Below are 14,734 nucleotides of genomic sequence, written 5' to 3' on the forward strand. Positions count from 1 at the left end.
CGGTGGTACCTCTTGCCTGGGCTCCCACCTTTCTTCCCCCTCAGACCCTACAGGCTTGCTGGAGGCTCCCCTTGTCCTCTTAAGGTCACTCCTTGTCCTCACCGATTCTCTCCCCTTCTGCCCTCCACTGTGACCTGGCAAATGTCAGTGCATCCTCCCTTGTCCATGGCTCCGAGACATCACATGCATCAACCTCAGGCCATGGAGATATTTTTTAAGATTTGCCTTTTACTTCATATTGATTTTCTTTGTATTCCACAAGTCAGGTTGAGTGGAGAACATGAAGGATTCAAACAGTTACTGGATGTTTTGATGCAAAGTGTTTTGTTCTTGTGGGGACTGAAGCTGAAGTGTATGACAAGGAATCCCCAGCTAGCAGATGCCTCACGACCTGAGAATTAAAATGGAGGATATGGTACAGGCCAGCCCACATGCTCCTAATTATCTACCTAATACAATACAGGCATACCCACATGGAAATTGCTCTTTTTTAAGTCAAGAGAAAAGCATAGTTTGGTGAGATGGCACATGCTGGTAGGGAGGCAGGGGCAAGAGGCCTGCTGCAAGTTTGAGGCAAGCTACGGCTAAGTAAGGGGACTTTGTCTCAGAATAAACACACAACAAACAAACTCCCCATCAAACAACAACAACAAATAAGCAACGACTCTAGAACCCTCTCGATGTGTGAATTAAGGGCAAAGAACTCAAGGCAATGACACAGGAGAAGCCCAGCTTCGTTCTCCCTTGATCAGAACAAGGCAGACACAGGCAATGAGGGGGCGTCAGTGCTTTTTCACCAACCTGGCAAACCCTTCAGAGGGATCACACTTAGAACTGGTCTTGTGTTTGGGACGCACCAACACTTCACCTTGTCGGCAGGTGAGTTCATGGGACCGGGCAGGCTGCATAGTCTGTGGCGGTTCTGGTGTGCACTCACTTTGATGATGTTTCCAGTGTGCAGGAACTCTGATTTAGCCATTCCACTTGTAGAAGTTTGTGATACACACAGAAACTCTCAAAAAATTTAAGATGTAGTGTGACTACAATTTTTTTAAATTAAAAAAATTTATTATTTTTATTTTATGTGTATGCGTGTATTACCTACATGTAGGTAAGTGTACCCATGTCATGCAATGCCCTCAGAGGTCAGAAGAGGCTGTCAGATCCCCTGGGAGTTATAGACAGTTGTTAGCTGCCATGTGGGTGCTGGGATTCGAACCCGGGTCTTCTGCAAGAACAACCAGTGTTCTTAACCACTGAGCCATCTCTCCAGCCCCGTGACTCCATTTTTTAAAAAATTTATACTTCTATTTATTATTATTAGTGTGTGTCTGATGCGTGTGTGAGTACAGGGATGCATGTACAACAGCATGCATGTGTTGGGCAGAGGACAACTTTCAGGAGTAAATTGTGTTTCCCTCCATGTGTTCCAGGGATTCAGTTCAGGTCACCAACCTTGGTGGCAAGTGCTTTTATCCACTGGTCACCTTGCCAGACTTGTGAGTCCAATTTTAATACATGTAATACACACATACATAATAAACATATATATATATATTACTGGATATGGAATGAAAAACAGAAGGTTTAACAACTCATGCTTCAGAGGAATATGAATTGGATGTTTTATGCAGTGAGTCCACAGAAAACTAGTACAACTTCCAGTGGCATAAGATGAGGGTTTAATGGCAGCAGGAGGGGAGGAGACAGAAACTTTGGGCTTCATGTTCAGTCAGTTCTCTGTATAATTCCAGAAACCTTGAAAGAGCACCTTGTTTATAAGGGCTAAGACATTATCCTAAAAGTTAGGCTAGTGGTAAGGAAGCTCGTAGTCTACCTGATCTGAGCAGCGATCACCAGGGTAGTACTCATGCGCTGAGGAAATCCTGAGCCAATAAATTAGCATCATGTACCATTAGAAGCCACTGAAACCCCCAGAAACACAGACACACTCTGCAGGAACGCAGGCCTGCCTCGGGACCTATAACTGCAAACCTGCCCCAAGAAACATTGAAACATTGAAAATAGGCTCAGACAGCCCAGAATGCAAATTGTGCTTAGCATGAGGGCAGGTTCAGCCACAGAGGCAACTGACCCCAGTAAAGATGGTGAGGAACTGACTTTGAAAGAACTAAGAAAGCTTGAAATTATTAAATGAGAAAGGAAAAAATCTTAAAGGAAGAATAAATACCAGTCAGTGGGAAAAGGTGCTTCTAGTTTGGTCCCCAGGACCTGCGTAAATGTGGAAGGAAAGAACAAACTCCACAAAGTTGTCCTTTGATCTCCACATGAGTACCATGGCACATACCCCTGTCAATTAAAAAAAAAAAGGAATACTGCCCAGTGTTATACATGGTATTATATCCTATAATCCTAGCAATGGGAACCTGGAGGCAGAAGGGTCATGAGTCCAAGGCCAGCCTGGCCTACATTATGAGCTGCTGCCATAAACAAAACATAAAACAACTGTATATATTTTAAATTTCTTGTTTTTGTTTTATGTTTTATGAGTGTTTGCCTGCATGCATGTAAATTCACTCAATGTTCATGCAATGCCCACAGAAACCAGAGATAACATTGGATCCCCTGGAACTGGAGTTACAGACAGACTGCCATGTGGGTGCTGGGAATTGAACCTGGGTCCTCTGCAAGAGCAGCCAGTGCTCTTAACTGCTGAGCTATCTCCCCAGCCCCAACAATTATACACTTTTAAAGAGACATGTCTAGTGACTTTTGCCATGGGAGACATCTCCTACTGTAAGCAAGGCGAGAAATGGGGCAGGGAGATGGCTCAGCAGGTAAAGGCACTTGCCACCAGTCCTGGTGGAAGGAGGGCACCAACTCTAAAAGTTGTCCTCTGACCTCCACATGCTTGCCTTGGCATGTGCACATGTGTGAACATGCATACATACATGCGAGTAAGCAAATAAATAAATGTTTAAAATAAACCCACTTTTTTTAAAGGTGAGAAATGGATAGAAATCTAGGGAAGAATTTGTTTTCAGACACTGGACCCAGGTCTGGTGAGATGGGGAGGAAATGGCAGAGCTCAGTGGCCGAGTTCACCTCTACTGAGACCCTTTCTGATACCCCCTGGACAGGGAATATCAACAGAGCACAGAATCCTCATTAGGATAATGGAGATGGGGAGCCAGGCCCAGAGGAGGTAAGGCAGCCAGAGTCAGTAGCACAGAGTTTAGGAGACAAAGCTACATGGAGTAAACCTATGCCTGCACAAGACCAGGACAGTGCAGGACAGTATACTGAAGACCTCTGAGGGTGGGAGGGCCTGGGCTTTGGGATGAGGGATCCAGTAGGTTTGGTGGGTCTAATTGCAGAGGGTACTTGGCCCCTTCCCTTGATAACACCCAGGGAGGCAGAAAAATTCAAGTAAAGACTGTGTGTCTTGGTTGATGGTATGGGGCCAGCATCACAGAGTCTCAACATCCCAAAACAACATGGAGCAACAGCATGAGCCAGAGGGCTCAAAAAGGCAGGAGCCCCAGCTGACGGAGGTGCACATGACGCACAGTGACCCAGCTGATGGAGGTGCATGTGACACAGTGACTGCTACTTGCCTCACCCTAGGCCCAGCCTTGCCTGGAGAGGCCCTGGAAGAGGCCATCTCCTGTGAACAGAGAGGCCATGGAGAGGGGAATTGAGACACCCCTCCTCTGTTTGCAGCTAAGTAAAATGATGTAAGCACCCCTAGCTGCCATCATGTGGAGTAGGAGCTCCCAGTGAGTCATAGAATTTCCCAAAAGACCAACTGCTGTGCTTGAAGCCACTGAGTCGGATGGCTTGTAACACAGCCATAAATAACCCGGTCAGTTTCAATCACAGGTGTGACATAAAGAAATAGGAGACAAGACCTGCATGGAGCATGCATCTGCCTTTTGGTAGAAACTTTGTACTAATGAAATGCCACTGAATGTACCACTGAATGCCAGTTATAGAAAAAGAATTACTGTTCCTTTTCTCCCCTGCCTGAGTGTCTCTGGGGTGTTATCAGCCCTATGCACTACAGGAATGAGAAAACGAAGGGCAGACAGCTTTTCACTTACTCTAAGCTGGATACCCCAGCTCCTTTTCCAGTAGCAATACCTCATTTCTCCCTTTGGCAAACCATGCCCCCTCCCCAATTCTGTGAACACATGAAGGTACTCCCAGTCAGGGTACCCACCAGGGTGTACACCGAGGCTAGATCTCCCATAAATCATGGGCACAAGAACAAATGCCCTTGGGTCTGAGTCTTGCCTGTGGCCCAGGAGAGACTGATCATGGGCTCTTGCCACTGACATCCCTGTACCTTCTTGGGGCTCTTCTCATGCTCTGCCCCTTCCCTTGGTATTTTCCAATACTTTCTAGAGAGTTCCCTTTCACTAAATGTAGGCAGAACTGGTTTCTATTATCTGTTATCGAAGAGCCCTGACTGACACAGGGGATACCATGTGACAGGCGTTTGGAGGCATCCTTTGTATTTTTTAGGGAGAAAGTCATGTGGCCAGCCCACGTGCTGTCCTGTACACCTGAAGTTCTTACCAGTCAGGTCACTTAAGTAGAAGCACTGATTTATTTGAGTAGAGTCTGTCAACAAAGCTTGGAGGCAGCCGAACCTCCTGGGGGCCTTGGGCCCACATACCCTCCCTGCCTCCCAGAACCCTTGGCTCCTCATCTCAGCAATGTCCTTCATCAGTCTAGCTTGTGTTTTCTTCCCATCAGACCTTCTGGCAGCTCTGTGAGGTGGACCAAGTGCCACAGAGCTTAATTACTGCTGGAATTGTTCTGACTGAGTTCACTGCACAACTTGTCCCTGAAGGTCCCCACCACCAGTCCACATACCTGACAGGACTCTGGGATGCATAAAGACAGAGCTGGGGCCAATTCCCACCATGATGACAGGGACCCTGGGTCATAGACCTTTGGGTCGGCACATGAGTTGTGGATGGGAGCATTCTGGACTCATACTGGGGTTAAACTCTCAGGTGAGGGAGTCCCAGTCCTCACCCCATATAGCCCCACCCCACACAGGCTCGCGAGAGTTTGCTGGGTGCCACGTGTTACCGCTTCTGCAGGACACTGACGAACTCGTTGAGCCGGTCACGCTCCACCTCGGCGGCCTGCCAAAGGGCCTTCATTTCTGCCACTTGTGTCTGCCAGCCCTTTTGTTCTGGGGAGTCTAAGAACCTGGGGCCAGGGTGAAGGGCAAGGAACAGTGGTCACCTGAGGTTTAGAGATATATATGTCCTTCTGAAATGTTGGGCAGGACTGACTGGGGCATTTAGAGGTTCTGAGATGGGCAGAGGCGAGGCTCTAGCCCTCCTGGTCCAGCATCCTTGGCCCTGCTGGATCCCCAGGCCCACTCAGCTGCTAGTGATATTGATGCCTCTGTCCAGCCATCCCTCTGAGGGCCCAGGGTGTCCAGAATGTGGCTTCTGGGGCCTGATTCTCTGTCCAGTGTCAAGTGGCTGGCTGTGGCCCATGGTCCTTGTACTAGTCAACATCTGCCCCGGTGTGCCTCAGGTACTTCTTGGGAGACAGACGCCCAGTGAGAAGACCAACTTGCCTAGAGCCACACAGTGAGTCTTAAGTGAGACTGGGCCCACCGCCTGGATCCTGAGCTGACCTGAATGAGGGGTTGGGGGGTGGTGCTGACAGCAGGAATATGACTCCAGTGGACAGTGGGTAGGGTTCACTGGCAGGACAAGCCATCCTTTGTCTATGAGCCCACAGGAAGAACAAAGGGCGCATTTAAGCCCTGAGGCTGATTTTATCAACAAAGAGGGGGCTGGAGAGCCAAGGGGATATCAGTGACATATCGTGGGAATCCACATGATATGAAATGTTCCCCTAGAGATAGATTCTCAGTGGGTAAGAGAAGGCTGTGGAAGGGGCTGGGAGCCAGACCTAGAAGGTTCCTTGTGCTAACTCTCTGGTAGAAAGAAACAGACCCAGCTGCTTACTCAATAAGCTGGCCCTGACACTGGCCTCCTTGACCCTCCAGGTTCTTATGTAACCTTGGAAGACTCTTTGGACTTTGTGTGGTCTCAATCCTCCGGCCTTTCAATGGGCTGAGGAGGCTGGTTAACAATGCAAGGGTGAAGGCTGAGAGCACTCAGGGACCCGGACTCCTACCTGGGTGAGGTCCCATGGGGACTGGGCAGAGAAGGCCTTGTGAGAGAGGATTCCACAAGTGTGTGGCCCAGGCTTGTCACAGAGCTGTGAAGGCAAAAGGGAACATCTATAGGGAAGACTATGAAGGTACTGTTGGGCCTCACCCTGGCCTGTGAGGTATAGTAAGGTGGGCAGGGATCCAGGGAACCTATAGAGAAGGTCGTGTGGGTCCCACAGCTGCCCCATGGGTTGAATACCATTCCTTTCAGAGTTCTTGCTTGCTCTAGATCAAACAGAGCCCTAGGCAATTCAAAAGCAGAGTATCCAAGAGACTTTGGAGCAGGCATACTCTGGGCTGGCCCAGAGAGGCTGCCCAGCGAGACTGCCACAGGCGCAAGATCTTGAAGGAATAAAACCCAGGCCTAATAGCTCCTTCCTGCAAATGCAGAGCCAACAGAATAGGAGAGGTCCTCAGTTTGTAAGAACGGGACAGGTATCTTAAAATTGTACATTGCACTGGTGTGTGTGTGTGTGTGTGTGGTAGGGATATGTGGCTCTGTTGGTAGGGTGCATGCCTAACATGCACAAGCCCTAGGTTTGATCCCCAGCACTGCATAAACTGGGGTGGTGGCACATGTCTGTAATCACAACACTAGGGAGATGGAGGCAGGAGGATCAGGAGCTCAAGTTCAGTCTTGGCTACATATTAAGTTCAAGGCCAGCCTGAGATACATAAGACTCTGTCTCAAAAACAAACAATAACAACAACGACCCCCCCCCCCAAAAACCATAAAATTGCACCCAGGGGCCTTTCCATATGAGGCAGTAGGAAGTCACTTTTCCTTTGAATAGTTCCTAGGCCCCTCATAATTCCTCCACCCCGTGTTTTCCTTACCGAGAAGATCCCAGCTGGCCAACGTGATCACCCGCTGAGGCTGGAGACTTGGTCATCTGGGCCAGGTCCTCAGGGATCCTGGAATGGGTGGGACTGGCCCCCTCACCTGCTCCTTTACTGTGAAGATACTGTAGGGAACAGATATATGTCATGCAGGAGGGAGCCTTGGCTGGTTTCCCAGCTTTGGGGGGTATGAAAGAGGCTTCTTTTCCTGGTGAAAGCTGGCCTGGGTGGTGAAGGCAGCACTTGCATGACAATGACATCTCACAATGGCTCTGTTCAAAAGGAAGCTTCAGATTGAGGCCAGTGCAGGCCAAGGAGGTGTGAGGCCAGCACAGGCCAGGGCCCTGGGGAGGTATAAGAACAGCATAGGCCAGGGGCACTGGAAAGTCAGAGACTGACTCTTGAGAGCCCACTTCCCCAGGTGTCTCTACTCACAGGGGAACAAATGTCAGATGTGACTGAGGCTAGTGCCATCATCAACTGTAATACCTGGACTTTCAGATGCCTAGTGCCTGAGAGGCTGGCAGAGCCTTAGGAAAAGTTAGGCTGGTAGAGCCCTAGGAAAGGTTGGTTACTAGGTGGAGGTGGGGCTTCTCAGGGTCCTCCCACACTCCTCTCCAGGCTACCAGAAGATCCTTAGCAGGAGGTCAGGCCATCACCAAAGGGTGACAGTAGGAGTGGCGTCTAACAGCATGGCATGACATATCCTCAAGCCGCTCTGAGAAAACTTATGAGCCATTGTGTGTAGTCGGTGGTGTTTGATTCCCAGCTGATTGGTGACCTCTGAAGTAGAATCTGTCCTCTCTTGGGTACCCAGAGCAAGGACAGAAGTGAGGTGAAGATGCTAGACTATTCCATGATGTCCTTCCCCAGAAGGCCAGGAATGGACGTTGATCAAGGACTACAAGGCAGTGTCCCATCTATGCCACAGACTGTCCCCAGGCCTGCAGAATGCTGGGGCTCTCCCTCAGCCAGTCCTGCAGCCTCAGGCTACCCTGGCTCTGAGAATGGATGGCTGCTTGATATAGCAGACCAGCCAGTCAGTGCCAGCCTGAATGGGAAGGGGCCTGTAGCTATTGTACCTCTGACTAGACCGGGGGCTTCAGAAACACAGGGCAGGGCTTCAACACACTTTACCCAGTTACAATGGATCTATAGCTATGAGGCTCTGCTGTCACCAGGAGACCTATGAGCTTGACCCAGAATCCTTCTCCCAGGGGCCACCAACTCCCTCCCTCCAGCAGCAGCTCAGGGAGTACTCCAAGAGTTGAAGCAGCTGACTACAAGCACCCCAGGCTGGCTCCAGGTTCCTGCCTAGACATGTCATCTGCCAGAGCTTCCCAAGACAGCATGCAGGGGGAATTTACATGGGCCAGGCCCCACAGCAGGCACCAAGGCCCTGTGGCCTACACATTTTGAGGGAAATTCAAGGGAGAAGAGTAACATAAGTACATGATGCTAGGAGAGGCCATCTTGAGGGGATCTGGGGAGTTAGGAAAGACACACAACTCAGCAGTGAGCCAGGGGATCCCTGGTGGAGCTCATGTCTAGGAGGTCCTAAGGGGCAGAATGAATGATGGGAGACAAAAGGAGGAGAAAGTATGTGTTTCGGGCATGGCTCAGCCCTGGAGTGGAGAAAGGGGAGTGCCATCTGAATAGCTAAAAGAGAGTTTAGACAGGTAAGGGGTGATGAGAAGATGTGGGAGGGTGGCAGCAAGTGCTGGTATACATGCCCTGGAATCTGCATGAAATGTGGTCAGTGGGAACACTCAGGGTGGAAAGGCTTAAGCAGGGATTAGGGGAAGGAAGGGAAGAGGAGGAGAGTTAGCGGAAATGAAGGATGAATGAAAAAGCCATATGAAAGCCTACTATGTTGTAAGCCAATTAAAAAATACAGCAAGAGTGTTTGAACAGAGGTACCCTGCATGGGTGGAAAATGCTGCTCTCAGAAGCCATAACAGTAAATGAAAATCTCAGTGCCAGGTGTAGGATATTTCCCCCTGAGTTGTTGGTCAGGGAGGCCCCAGAGGACTTCAAAACAACACAAGCTATTGTTGTTGCTTTTAGTTGCCTGCTAGAACTAGATGGTAAGACTCTATTGATGAAGATACCACACACTGGTTGTAGGAGATAGAGAAATCAATCCAGAAATAAGCTAGAAGTTTCCACTCTGCTGACTAGCTTCCATAGTGCCAGAAGGTGCTATGCAGGCTGCTGGGGGAGAAAAGCCATCAATGGCCATACTTAACTGTGAACCCTACAAGCTACAACATTAGCCTGCCAGGAAGATGCATCTGCTGGTGCAACAGTGGCACAACAATTAAGGGGGTAACCAACTACTTTAAGCTTGGATTCGAGATCTGCTCTACATGATGGAATTCATACTTGGTACTGTAAACATGGTTCAAAGTCCATGGCTAGGGAGGTCTTAGGCCCTGGGAGCAGGGGGACCTACTGTGCTAAAAAGACATGGTGTCAAACTGCCTTCTAAAGATGTATGCTTATAGGACAGCTATTTCAAACTTCTGCCTCCCAAGGCTCAGAGCATGCTTGATCACTTATTCTCAGCAAGGCTCAGTGATCATTGCAGAAGAGGAGGCAGAAATATTCTAAGGGCCAGAGAGAGTAGATGACTATAAGAAAACAGCTTTCTAGACAGCTTGTCAGTTACTCATATGAGCTCACAGCAATGGTGACAGTATGAACAAGTCCTGTGCAAGCTCAAATCAGACAAAACCCCAACATAGAAATCTCAACTCAACCTAAGGAACTTTTGGCAATTGATGGGTACCAGAAGGGGGAAAGTCAGTGTCTTACAGGGTTAGGACTCTTAGTGGACACAGTGAATCCACACTGAAGGCCACTGAGGGACACAAATCCAACTCTATAGGCAAATAAAAATAAATAAATATATGAGAGAGTTCATTAAGTTGTGGGGGGCAGTGGGGGAGGTGCAGAGAGGGGAGTAGATCTAAATACCATCAAACTATATTGTATAAAAATTGGAAAAATTCAATAAAAATGCAGAAAAAGATTTATGCTTATACCCATTAGTTTAGTACTGCTCTCAGCCTTGGTGAGGAAGATTCTGCTTGCAGTGAGCAGTGTTAATGCAGAGATTCATAACTGGTCAAAGTGCTGAGAATAAGTGATCATGGGTGCTCATCCCTAAGCAGGACTTGGATCAGCCCCTCCAAGGCTCAGAAAACATTGTGGAACAAGGGGTGGAAGGATTGAGGGGAAGGTGGGGAGGAGTGCTGTGATATACACTGTCTTCTAGATATGATATGGTCATTGCACTCAGGAACTCACAGCCACTGGTTTCCTGACTTGTATGCCGCAGGACTTGTGCAAAATAGAGCCTATCAACATTCCATCAAGGATGAGGGAGGGCCTCAAGAGATGCCACCCTCCAAGGAACTGCTGACAGCTACTGGCTGCTGGGGGAGAGGGAATCATTTTCTTCAGTGGTATAGCCAGTGGTAAGTTGTCCGTGTTCCAGTAAATAACCCCCACCCATGTTAACACAGACAACCTGAGTTGAACCCAGTGGGTCACAAAAAGCCCAAACAACAGAAAGACACAAAGCAGAAGGTTTGTCAGGAAAAAAGGGTTTCAATGGGAGTGGGTGGGGATGAGAGAAGGAGTGGAAGGTGAAAGGACCAAAATATATTATATACACGTATGAAATTCAAAGAATTTTTAAGTTTTTTAATTAAAAAAAAAAAGATGTGTGGCCACCATACTGACTGGAATGTGAACATACAGTCAGAGTGACAGCTACCGTATTAAAGACGAGTGTCACAGCTGCCAATAGGAAGGGGTGAGTGGATAGCAGTCTGGATGCTTGTGGTCTTGGTAGGGTTCTGAACTAAGCAAGACACACTGGGTTTGTGTCTTAGAAAAGTCTGTGCCGAATTAGACAGAAGCCTGCTGATAGGAGGCGGCCAATGTGGAACCAGGAATGAGGTAGCACAGCTGGAGCTGAGTGTAAAGAAGAGAAAGGAGTGGACCGTGGATGCTGACAGACTGGCTGCTAGGAAACAGGGGCTGGAGGGGGTGGTACCCTGCTCACCTGCACACTGAGCTGCCCGATCTCTACCTCCAGCTGCCGCACCTTGGCCTCTCTCTCAGCCACCATGGCCCGCAGCTGGGCCACAAGGCTGGTGCTCCGCTGGGCCTCGTTATTGACCTTCTGGTCCCTGTGATGCTGGGATGTGCGCCTTGATTCCTCCTGCACACTCAGACCTCCCAGGATCTCCTGCAGCTGCTTTAGCTGATCCTGGAGGAAGAGCCACATGGCAGGTGGGGGTGAACCATGGCTACTTGGGGGACAAAAGCCAATGACTCTTCTCCCCAGAGCCACCCAACTTTCCCCAGCCCAAGAGGAAACTAACTCTAACTAAGCAGGGGACACTAACTGCCCACCCAGAGGAAGTAGCATCACCCCCCTTGCCACCCTTAAGGCTCAATCTTTCTCTTGGTGTCAGATTGCCTCCTTGGGACAAGAAGGACATCATGGGGGAAGTGGCTTTTGGGGTACCAGAAGGCAGCTCACGGGTGGCTCCCCAGATGGTGGGCAGACATGTGAATACACATAAAGTTTGCTTCATTGCTTGGACCACCCCTCCAATGAGGTCCCATCAGCACCTAACTTGAGGTCCTGTCCCCTGACATGTCTCCAAGGAGACTCTAGGGACAGAGGTGTCCTGCCTCGGGACCAACAGGAAGAACAATGACTTAGAACAGGAGGAGGCTGCTGTCCTCACCTCAGAGTGAGGAAAATGGGACCCTGCATGCCCTAGGCACTGAACTGTCAGTGAGGGACCCACAGAGGCAGGCCTATGCTGCAACCTGTTATTCCCCAGAGGTGGGTTCACCCTATCTCTTCCCTTCTCCTTTGGGGTCCCTAGGCCCAGGAGTGTGTGCTGAGCACCACTGACTTCATAACCATCTCCCTCAGGCAGTCTCTAAGCCGCTCCAGTCAGGGGTAAGGCTTTGGTACAGGAAACACATCTGGGGGCTTGGCCCCCACAGCCTGGTGGCTGGCACGTGTGGGCTGGTGGCTGGCCGTACCACGAGGGTGTCAATCAGCTCATCATCGTGCCTGCCTTTCTCCACCAGAGTCATCATCTGGCTCCTGAGGGTCTTTGCCTCACTGGACAGCACCTTGTTACGAGACCGCATGCCCTCGAACTTCTTCTTTAGCGCTTCAAGCTCTGTCTGGAGGGTGTCCCTCTCACTGGCCAGTTTCTATAATTAGAGAATGAGATCTGAGACAAGCCTAAGCCAAGAGCTTAGGGGGTGCCTCAACCACAGCTCACTGGGGACACTCAGAGCAGGGCGGGGGCAGTTTTTGAAGGCCACAGTACAAGTCATGGAGCCAGGGCCCTAACATAGGCCAGGCCTCCCTGCAACCTCAGCAGGCACAGCACCCCTTTCACTGATAGGCACATGACAGACAGTGCTAATGGATGACAGCACACCACTTCTCCTGTTTTATAAAATGAACATCAGGGCCAGTGAGATGGCTCAGCTGATAAAGATATTTGCCTCAAATTCCTGAGTTTAATCTCTGGGACCCACATGGTACAAGAGAACTGACTCCTACAAATTGTCCTCTGACCTACACGCACACACACACACACACACACACACACACACAGAGAGAGAGAGAGAGAGAGAGAGAGAGAGACTCACAAAATAAATGCAAATAAATAAAATGAACACTAGAATTGACTGTACTGTCTGCCACAGCAATTTATAAACCAAAATGGTTTTCACCATTTTAAGTGTGTCTTGTTTATTGTTTCTTATATAAATACAGTGGTATTGGGGACGACTGATGACCCCTTCCTATTTAAACCTGTTGGGGAAGAGACCCAGTTGTCAGTGAGGCTTCAGTGACATTTCTACGGTGTGAGGCTGAGTCCTCTCTACTTGGCACTAACTCTGTCCCATATAAACTGGAAGTTCTCATGCTGCACATATCTTTGGAGGCTCATTCCTTCATTCTCGTTTCCTGAGAGCTTACTGTGTGCCTGACATTGTGACAGGCGCTAGAGTACAGCAGGGACAAAGCAGAGCCCTTGTTCCCAGGAGTATCATCCCAAGGGAGACATCTGCAGGGGAGACAGACATGACGGTGTGGGGCAGAATGTAGTCAGGGAGGACTCCCTAAAAAAGTGATGGCTGAGCAGAGCTGGGAGCTAAGAAGAGCACAGGTCCCAAGTGGGACATGTGTGGCTGGAGCCCACAGCAGGGCAGGGCAGGGCAGGCCAAGGGCAGAGAGGCAGAGGCCAGGTGAAATAAATCCTTCAAGCAGAGACTGTGTCACACGGATGGGTCGAGCAGTGACTGGCATCCTCTGACTTGATGCTGAAGCCCTGTTATAGTGGCAAAGGTATTTTCATAGTCTCAGTGAGAATCACAGACATGTAAGATGACAGGATATGATGAACCTACTGAGCCTTCAGCAGGGAGGGGTTGATGTTCGCCTGATGCTCCTTAGCTTCTTGTGGGCACCTGGACAGAGGAGGACACACAGCGAGGCACTGTCTCCTCCCATGTCCTTGTGGCTCAGGCGGTTGTTGCAGCACATCTTCCCAGTGAGAATACACACTCACACTCACACCCAGCTTTCCTAATCTCAACTTTTCCCTTGATGCATGCTGCAAGTCCTTTATCATTCTTCCTACACTCCCTTCCTGTCCAGTTGTCACAGGGCCCCATAGAGTCACCCTTAATATCCCATGTGTCTAACCTGTCATGGCACTCCTTACACCTTGGTATAAGTCCATGGTCATCCTCAGGAGGATTATCAGTCTGCCTCCTGAACCTGCTCCTCTAGTGCTCCTCCCCAACCACATGACCATAGGGACTATGTCTCTTCATAAGTTAAAGCCCTTTGGTGATTCTGTTGGTACACACGGTCCAGCAGGATATGGCTGTGCCCACCCCTCTAATCTCCCATTCCTCTCCTAATGCCTGATGGTACAGAAGGCTGGGAGGTAGCTATGGTGGTGCTCTCAACATCCCTGGCACAGCCTGATATAGGCACTCATAGAGGGAGTCTCCCAATGAGGAGGTCCAAGCTGGAGGGCCTCAATGTCAGGAAACCACTGTCAGAACCACTAAGGGGGGCCTGATGTCCAGCCTGACACAACAGCTTCTCCCACTTCTTCCTCTGAGGTAGTCCCCAACTTTCCACTCTTGGCTCAAGTTTGGGGAGGCTGACTCACTGCCCAGACCTGGGGGCAGGGAGATGAAACGCAATAAGGCACCTTGTGTCTTTGATCACAGGGACTGACTCAGGGGTTGAGACATGGCCCAAGCTAAGTTGAAGACCCTCAGTTCTGGAGCTCAGTTGGAACCACTGGGAAAGAGAACCCTTGGTAGACTGGAGAACAGAAGTGAGGCAGCCTGGGATTGCCATGGGAGAAAGGGCAGAGGCTGAGAGCTAGAGTTCCAGAGTGCCCAGTCCAGAGGGAGGTGCAGCCTGTTTACCCAGTTCAGTGCCTGGAGTGGCTTCCTTCAGGCCCCATGCACCCTATCCCACGTTTGGAGGTGTGACCCTGTGTGAGGGTTAGTCTTCACAGTCAATTTAACTGGATATGGAATCACCTAGGAGCCACACCTCTGGTCATGTCTGTGAGAACCTTATCAGAGGAGGGAAGACCCACCCTGAATATGGGTGGCACCATCCCTAGGTTGGGGGCCCAG

General features: G+C 49.7%; 1 protein-coding gene across 7 annotated transcripts in view; it reads right to left on the reverse strand.

Annotated features, from left to right (window-relative positions):
• Ccdc13 (coiled-coil domain containing 13) overlaps positions 1-14,734 on the reverse strand; it is a 53,887-nt gene that overhangs the window by 9,498 nt on the left and 29,655 nt on the right. For 4 of the 7 annotated variants that reach the window (XM_008849467.1, XM_008849464.1, XM_008849465.1 and 1 more), the window contains exons 9-13: positions 12,089-12,265; positions 11,088-11,294; positions 7,010-7,137; positions 6,136-6,219; positions 5,065-5,187 (exon numbers count right to left, since the gene is read on the reverse strand). In XM_008849467.1, the coding sequence (XP_008847689.1) occupies positions 5,065-5,187; positions 6,136-6,219; positions 7,010-7,137; positions 11,088-11,294; positions 12,089-12,265 (719 nt within the window). Of the gene's footprint in view, positions 1-321; positions 392-5,064; positions 5,188-6,135; positions 6,220-7,009; positions 7,138-11,087; positions 11,295-12,088; positions 12,266-14,734 lie in introns of those variants that run through there. The other 3 variants (XM_008849470.1, XM_008849468.1, XM_008849469.1) reach the window with 3 other exon arrangements.

Source organism: Nannospalax galili, unplaced genomic scaffold, assembly GCF_000622305.1.
Source record: "Nannospalax galili isolate Female #2095 unplaced genomic scaffold, S.galili_v1.0 scaffold443, whole genome shotgun sequence".
Lineage (NCBI taxonomy): Eukaryota > Metazoa > Chordata > Mammalia > Rodentia > Spalacidae > Nannospalax > Nannospalax galili.